This window comes from Oncorhynchus clarkii, chromosome 8, assembly GCF_045791955.1.
Source record: "Oncorhynchus clarkii lewisi isolate Uvic-CL-2024 chromosome 8, UVic_Ocla_1.0, whole genome shotgun sequence".
In the NCBI taxonomy this organism is placed as follows: domain Eukaryota; kingdom Metazoa; phylum Chordata; class Actinopteri; order Salmoniformes; family Salmonidae; genus Oncorhynchus; species Oncorhynchus clarkii.
In genome coordinates, this window is record NC_092154.1 from 17,334,913 (window position 1) to 17,344,159 (window position 9,247).

General features: G+C 40.8%; 1 protein-coding gene across 1 annotated transcript; it reads right to left on the bottom strand.

Annotated features, from left to right (window-relative positions):
• Positions 1-707: 707 nt before the first annotated feature.
• On the bottom strand, positions 708-1,891 carry LOC139415551 (5-hydroxytryptamine receptor 1D-like). The gene has a single exon (XM_071163660.1). The coding sequence runs from the start codon at positions 1,889-1,891 to the stop codon at positions 728-730; it is 1,164 nt and encodes a 387-aa protein (XP_071019761.1). The 3' UTR covers positions 708-727.
• Between the last annotated feature and the right edge of the window lie 7,356 nt (positions 1,892-9,247).

A 9,247-nucleotide genomic window follows, 5' to 3' on the forward strand; every position in this document is an offset into this window, starting at 1 on the left:
TCTCAGAATCTTGTGCTTATAATTTCCTCATACCAGTTAGCCTACAGTAACTCTATGTGTCATACAGCGTTGGTCACACAGCAGTCTTTCCATGCATGTTTAAATATTAAACGTTAAATCAAGCCTTGCTGGTCCCACTACAAAGTCTACTGATTTCCAACACATACTCCTTAATATTAACCTTTGATATAATGGGAAAAGTTCTTATCAAAATGTTGATTTAGGTTGGAATACGAATTGTATAGGGTGGGTTGTAATCTCATGACTGCCAATCATAAGGAAGGCAGCAGAGATTATAGCCTATGATTTCTGGATAGATTGTTCAATAATGGCAGTGATATATCAATACATTCTTGTTTTGCAAAATAATCACGTTTCCAGAATATGACTGCAGGCCATGTACTGCATGCCTGTGAAGTAGGCTATAATATAATTATTATAATGATGTCGCTAGCAGTGATAGATCAATACATTCTGGTTTTGCTAAATAATCAAGTTTACAGAATAAGCCTGCAGGCCATGTACTGTATGACTATGAAGGATATAATGTAATTAAAATAATAATGTTGCTAGGCGTTTCGAAAGCATGCAAAATACAATACTGCACATGTTTACAGGTTGATGATGACGGAGAGTTAACATGTTGCAATTATTGGCGAGGTGCAGTTTGACATAGCTGAACAAAATGTAGTGGTATTGGCAGCCTTTTATGTCTGGTAGCCTATTTTCAGGACCTGCAATATCTGAAGCGTATTAGTTTGTGGAAAGCCTTTTTGAAATCCTCATTGGACATGGTGTATATGATGGGGTTTATTAAAGAGTTAAGGTAACCCAACCAAGTAAATATGTCAAATAATTCTGGATAGAAACATGACGCACAGACTGAAACCACTAAGGTGTAAATGAAAAACGGTAGCCAGCATATGATGTAAGCTCCGAGAATGATCCCTAAAGTTTTAGTCGCCTTTCTTTCCCTGGCAGCTGAGATCCTCTTCTTCTCCAGGAGCGCGTCGGATACAGTGACTTTCACATAGTTCACATTGGCAGGTGAGCTATTAGCTTCACAAGAAGAGGCTTCGTTCGTCCCGTAATTTAGAGAGACTGTTGATGCCACAGAGTTTGTACCTGGCGAGTTTGTTATCAAATGGGCAGAGGTGAGTCTTTTCCCCGGTTTATTATTAGACGACTGTTTCAAAATCCTCTTTCGGGCTTCCACGTAGATCCTACCGTAAAGGGCTATGAGTAACAGCGTGGGAATATAGAAGGCTCCAAAAGTGGAATAAATTGTGTAGAAAATGTGATCAGTGTTCACATTGCAAGTGGTAACTTCCTCCGCTTTCACCTGACGCCAGAAGAAGGGCGGTAGTGAGATAGAGATGGCAATCACCCAGGCAGTGGCGATCATCCCCGCGGCGCGCGCTGATGTGCGCTTCTTGGTGTACTCAACCGCGTCTGTTATTGCCCAGTAACGATCCAGCGCAATTATACACAGATGAAGAATGGATGCGGTACAACACGTTATGTCTGAAGACAACCATATGTCGCACATAACTTGGCCCAAAGTCCATGTTTGACTCACCGTGTATAGCGCGCTGATTGGCATCACCAATACCGACACCAGAAGGTCTGTCAGGGCGAGCGATGCTATCAGTAAATTTGCAGGCGTATGCAGTTTTCTGGATTGATAAATAGTAGCAATAACAAATGCATTTGATAATGTTGTTGCAAAAGTTATTAGGGATAATGTAACTGCTAAACCAGCTTGAAAAGTCAAACTATCCTTCTCCTCCTCTCCTCGTGTCGTTAAATTGACATTGGTATCATTGGTTGACATATTCCAGAACTCTCCATAAATAAAAGACATTGGCTTCAACTGACTGGCGCGCTCCATTCCTCGACACTTTTTTGACAGATGTCATCGAGCGTTGAAGAAAACCCATCAAAAAGGGAGCACTAGGACTGCTTAACCAACGTAAACGTTGCATTTCTTTTCATCTTTTCCTGGTTAAACGCAGCTCAATCCCAATCGGTGTCCATCAGTGGCACGTTGATTATCCAATAACCACAGGAAGAAAATGTGAACCCTTCTTCTTGAAATATCCTTATTGTCTTGACTTCCCATTTATTTACTTTATTGTTGGTTGTATATTCAGCTTTTCAATTAAATGTAAATATGAGAAGAGCAGTTCCATTATATCCAATACTGATTGTCGTTAGTTTGCACAATTAAACAATTCAACGAATTATGTATCACAGTATCATTAATCAAAAGGAAAGATAATGATCTATATTAGTTTGTGATCTTTATTCGTTGTTCTTTGAGTCTGTTCATCTGCTCTCCAAGGCACTGTGTTGGATCTGCTGCGCTTCAGAAGTTGGGCTCGGGCGAGGCTTCACACTTGGTTTTATAGAGAACGTACGCGCTGTCAGAACCCTACAGATATAATCGATTGCACCCCCCCCCCCCCCCCCCCCCCCCCCCCCCCCCCCTCTCTCTCTCTCTCTCTCTCTCTCTCTAGGCTGATCAAGTGGTTTCATCCTCCAGGTCTTAATGCCTTTGGGTTTAGTATACATCATAGCAAGGAAAACTATATGACATGCATATATTGTTATGGCAGGATATCTGCAATAGGCCTAACTAACATCTTCAAAAATAAAACTTACATTTACAATGCACTCGGCCACATAACATTGGGATAAAGTGCAACGCCAGAAAACTGTCAATCAGAACCTTGGATAGCTCCACTCCGGGAGTCCACAGACAGCTCCTCTTTAACGTTTCTTATGTCATTCGTTTATTAACAAAAGTCAAGTCACGACTTGTGATTATTCTGCTTATCATGTTGTTGGTGATATTATTATAGTGTATTTAGATTATAGAATACTGGTTGTGCTCTGTTCTCTCAAGAAATCAAACACACAGACGTTGCAGGCTGTATAAATGAATGACAATGTGGCAACCTCTCTGCACTATAGCCTACTGCTTTAGGCCTTTAGGGAGCCACTGGACAAATGATTACAGTGCTCCAGTCAGACCTGCAGGGCTCCAAAGTTCATGCTGTAGGTGCAGGCCTTTGTATATGCTGAATCAATGTAAAACCACAATGGCATAGCCCAGGGATGATCAATTAGATTCAGCTGCTAGCCGATTTTTTTCTTGAGCAGATGGTAAAGAACAAAATCAATCACGTGTCTGCCTGTCTTTTTGTATGGCATATATAGCCTGTATTTTTTTTTTATCTCCACATGTTGAAAATTGAGAGTTGAGACTGAGATGGGTTTTGTGAACTTCGTGATTAACTTTTTGTAAATTATTAATATGTTGGTGCAAATATAAAGGGAAGCCAATCTCTTAACGTTCAAATGAGTTACATCCTCACAATCCCTCAAGTCACTCTATAATAGAGGAAATCAATTGTGCACTGCGTGTTGAATTTTTTTTGTTTCCCTTTCGAGTAAAGAAATTGAAGCCAAGAAGTCTCTATAGCCTATCATGTGGAGATTTTAATGTCTAGCTCCATTTTCTACCTTCACTCTTCTTAAGCTTCACTTTTAGGTGGGGCATTATGAATCTTTATTAGGCAGTCATTTTCAATCAAATTTGATTTGGTGTTCATTATATTTCCCCACCCAGGTGTTGCACAGAGTCAAGCTTTAGAGAATAGATAATAATCATCACAATCTGTTTGTGAGAGAAATGAGGTCAAGCAGTTTCTTATTGGATTTCCATTGAAAGACACACTTTCTGCAATCTTGTGGAATTTGCATCAGCATCAGGGAGGCGAGCTTAAATGCTAATCATGACCCATTGGGCAAAAACTGGTTGAATCAACGTTTCCACGTAATTTCAACAAAACAATTCAATGTGATGAAGTTGAATCAATGTGGAAAACTGATTGGATATGCAAAACGTCATCAAATTAAGGGGATTTTGCATTTTTTTCACACAACCTTTAACCTAAATCTAATGACATGGTGAAATTGTTTGTTGATTTCACATTGAATTCACGTTAGTTGACAACTCAACCAAATATAAATCAGAAGTGGACATTGAACATCTGTGTGCCGAGTGGGGATTGACCTAGTAGATTATCACTAGCATCTTCACATATGGAACTAATAGGCATAATCATGTCAATGTGTAAATGTAATCAATAGAGGATGTTTATCATAACTAGCCTATTTATTGAACGTAGATTGGATGCTAGAAACATGACCGTTCTGAAAATCGTTTCTTTATGAAGAGAATCCTGAATATCATGGGTTAATTCATGTTGTCAAATCAATTCGTTTCTTTAATCAGCTCAATTTAGACTCTAATACATTTTATGACTGGGACACAACTTCTCCCCACTCTCCGTTGTAACTGAGAAGGCCTTCTTTGATCAGTTGTTTACTATGTTAAGGTATTTGACTGTAGGTCTATCTGACGCTGGCCAAGGTCTTGTTCCATCATGGCTGGTATGATAGTGACAGCGTCCTTGCTGTTTTCCTTTGTCACACCTTTGTCACTGTGAGTCAAGAGATGGCCTTGAGGATAGCAGTGCACTGAGCCTTTACTAGTCCTGTATTAGAAGACCGATATAGATTTCTGTAGCACAGACCCAAAACATGTACAGCGCCCAAATATATCTCGGTTTATTGCAGAAATCGTGCATGCATTGGATTGCAATGCTGGTGCAGTAAAATAACCCAGTGCAGTTTAATGAATTACAGTGTAGGCTAATCCAAGTGTAGGCTATGACAAAATGTGTATACAGTGCATTCGGAAACTATTCAGACCGCTTGACTTTTTCCACATTTTGTTACATTACAGCCTTATTCAAAAATTGATTAAATTAACAAAATCCTCATCAATCTACACACAATACCCCATAATAATGAAGTGAAAACTGGTTTTTATACATTTTTGCAAAGTTATTAAAAATTAAAAACAGAAATATCTTATTTACATGAGTATTCAGACCCTTTGCTAATGAGACTCAAAATTGAGCTCAGGTGCATCCTGTTTCCATTGATCATCCTTGAGAAATTTCTACAGCTTGATTGGAGTCCACCTGTGGTAAATTCAATTGATTGGACATTATGTGGAAATGTACACGCCTCACGGTTAACAATGCAGGTCAGAGCAAAAACCAAGCCATGACATCAAAGGAATTGTCCGTAGGCACAGATCTGGGGAAGGGTACCAAAAACATTCTGCAGCATTGAAGGTCCCCAAGAACACAGTGGCCTCCATAATTCTTAAATGAAAGGAGTTTGGAACCACCAACACTTTCCTAGAGCTGGCCGCCCAGCCAAACTGAGCAATCGTGGGAGAAGGGCCTTGGTCAGGGAGGTGACCAAGAACCCGATGGTGATTCTGACAGAGCTCCTCTGTGGAAATGGGAGAACCTTCCAGAAGGACAACCATCTCTGCAGCACGCCACCAATCAGGCCTTTATGGTAGAGTGGCCAGACGGAAGCCCCTCCTCAGTAAAAGGCACATGACAGCCCATTTGGAGTCTGCCAAAAGGCACCTAAAGAACTCGAACCCTGAGAAACTAGATTCTCTGGTCAGATGAAATCAAGATTGAACTATTTGGCCTGAATGCCAAGCTTCACATCTAGAGAAAACCTGGCACTATCCCTACAGTGAAGCATGGTGGTGGCAGCATCATGCAGTGGGAATGTTTTTCAGAGAGAGGGACTGGGAGACTAGTCAGAATCTAGGGAAATATGAACAGAGCAAAGTACAGCGAGATCCTTGTTGAAAACCTGCTCCAGAACACTCAGGATCTCAGACTGGGGTGAAGGTTCACCTTCCAACAGGACAACAATCCTAAGCACACAGCAAAGACAACGCAGGAGTCGCTTCGGGGCAAGTTTCTGAATGTCCTTGAGCGGCCCAGCCAGAGCCTAGACTTGAACCCAATCGAACATCCCTGTAGAGACCTGAAAATGGAGAGACCTGACAGAGCTTGAGAGAATCTGCAGAGAAGAATGGAAGAAACTCCCCAAATACAGGTGTGCCGAGCTTGTAGTGTCATATTCAAGAAAACTCAAGGCTGTAATCACTGCCAAAGGTGCTTCAACAAAGTACTCAGTAAAGGGTCTGAATACTTATGTAAATGTCATATTTCTGGTTTTTATATGTAATAAATTAGCAAACATTTCTAAAAACCTGTTTTTGCTTTGTCATTATGGGGTATTGTTTATAGATTGATGAAGGGGGAAAAACAATAGAATATATTTTAGAATAAGTCTGTAACGTAACAAAATGTGGGAAAAGTCAAGGGGTCTGAATACTTTCCGAATGCACTGTAAATGGAGAAGGTTAAAACATGGTCAGCGCAGATCAAAATAGTGGCACTAAGTCTCGGAGTGAACAGGGGAGTGGTCCATGGTGCTGTCATTCAAGATCCTTTATTTACCCTGTTCATAATGAGAACGGGACAGTTTTATTTTGGCTTCTGCTCAGATGGATGAAGCCAGCGGGACCACAAGCAGCACATGACACCAAGGCTACAGACCTACCGCAGATCTCACTTGCAGTGTAGTGTTCTTTTTTTTATATGAGGTAGCGGCAAAAATTTGTACCAACAGATGTAGCCTATTGAATAGCCCATCAACCCTGTTCCTGGAGTGCTACCATCCTGCAGGGTTTCACTCCACAGTTGTAACTAACCCAATTCATCTTATAAACCAGCTAATTCTCGGAATAAGGTGCGCTAGATTAGGATTGGAATGCAAAACATAAAGAATGGTAGCTCTCCAGGAACAGAGTTGGATATTCCTGTTATAAAATGTGCATAAAATGCATCCTCCAATTGCAACGTCTGCCTATGCCCACACATATTGTCTCAAGAACATGTTCTATTTTAATACCCTCAGACACCAAGTTAGGCATACCTCATTTCAAAATAGGCCATCATCAATGTCCATCGGGAATGATAATTCTTCACGTTTTACCGGTGAAACTGCATCTGCATGCCAATCATTTGATTGATCTCAATCAGTGTCATGGGAATAGCCTATGCATTTCGATCTTGTTGAATTACTGTTTCGTTAGCGAGTTAGAGCAGATGATAATAGCCTTTCATGTATTTTGTTTTAATCAAAGCATATATCCTGCATAGTGGCTCTGAGTTTTGGCTTATTATATATATTTTTTGACTATTCAGCTTCAGCTAACTATCCTAAAATCTCATAAAAAATGTGGTGTTTTTGGTGTAACAGTAATGTTATAGGCCTGCTATGCTATTCGGTTCTGCTCTATAAAATACTAATGAACTGTTATGTGATCTTGCAAGACATTGATTCAGCTTTGATCTAACTTTACTAAACAAGCACCATTGTGGGAATGATAATATTCTAATTGTAATCATAATAATAATAATAAGTGATGAGAAGGACTATTAGGCATATGCAACATTAATATGGAATTGGTCCCCACTTTGTTGCTATAACAGCCTCCACTCTTCTGGGAAGGCTTTCCACTAGATGTTGGAACATTGCTGCGGGTACATGCTTCCATTCAGCCACAAGAGCATTAGTGAGGCCGGGCACTGTTGGGCAGTTAGGCCTGGCTCGCAGACGATGTTCTAATTCATCCCAAAGGTGTTTGATGGGATTGAGGTCAGGGCTCTGTGCAGGCCAGTCAAGTTCTTCCACTCCGATCTCGACATACCATTTCTGTTTGTTCCTCGCTTTGTGCACAGGGGCATTGTCATACTGAAACAGGAAAGGGCCTTTCTCCAAACTTTTGCCACAAAGTTGTAAGCACAGAATAGTCTATAATGTCATTGTATAGTGTAGCATTAAGATTTCCCTGGAACTAAGGGGCCTAGGCCGAACAATGAAAAACAGCCCCAGAACCTTATTCCTCCTCCAACAAACTTTATCGTTGACACTATGCATTCGGGCAGGTAGCGTTTTCCTGGCAACCACCAAACCCAGATATGTCCGTTGGACTGCCAGATGGTGAAGCGTGATTTATCGTTCCAGAGAATGTGTTTCCACTGCTCCAGAGTCCAATGGCGGCAAGCTTTACACCACTCCAACCAACGCTTGGCATTGCGCATGGCAATCTTAGGGTTGTGTGCGGCTGCTCGGCCATGAAAACCCATTTCATGAAGCTCCAGACTAACAGTTATTGTGCTGACGTTGCTTCCAGAGGAAGTTTGGAACTCGATAGAGAGTGTTGCAACAGAGGACAGACGAGTTTTACTTGCTGTGTGCTTCAGCACTCGGCAGTCCCGTTCTGTCAGCTTGTGGGGCCTACCACTTCGTGGCTGAGCTGTTGTTGCTCCTATGCGTTTCCACTTCACAATAAAAGCGCTTACAGTTTACCGCTGCAGAAATTTGACGAACTGACTTGTTGGAAAGGCATCCTATGACGGTGCCATGTTAAAAGTCACTGAGCTCTTCACTAAGGCCATTGTACTGCCAATGTTTGTCTATGGAGATGGTTGTGTGCTCGATTTTATACACCTGTCAGCAACCGGTGTGGCTGAAATAAACTAATCTACTAATTTTAAGGCGTGTCCACATACTTTTGTATATATACAAGTACCAGTCAAATGTTTGGAAACACCTAGTCATTCAAGGGTTTTTCTTTATTTTACTATTTTCTACATTGTAGAATAATACAGAAGACATCCCAACTATGCAATAACACATATGGAATCATGTAGTAACCAAAATATTTGTTATATTTGAGATTCTTCAAAGTAGTCCCCCTTTACCTGGATTACATATTTACACACTCTTGGCATTCTCTCAACCAGCTTCATGAGGTAGTCACCTGAAATGCATTTCAATTAACAGGTGTGTCTTTTCAAAAGTTAATTTGTGGAATTTCTTTCCTTCTTAATGTGTTTGAACCAATCAGTTGTGTTGAGACAAGGTAGGGGTGGTATATAGAAGATAGCTCTCTATTTGGTAAAATACCAAGTCCAAATTATGGCATGAACAGCTAAAATAATTATTTTTGAAGTAGTGGATATGTTCAGTAGTGAAAACGATTGCAGTTAAGATCAGTAACATGTGTGCGCGCTCTGAAACGATTGACTGCGATCATCGTGCGCGAGAGGCTAACCAACTACCAATGAACTATCTAGCCAGCTAATGTGCTCCTATACAAACTGACAGTCCAGGTGTCAATATCTGATATTTTCAGCATGACATGGTTAACGTTAGCTAGCTAAAATGACCGTTGCGGTATTCCGCCTCATCGGGTTATGAACTCAGCTTGATGGATCACAAA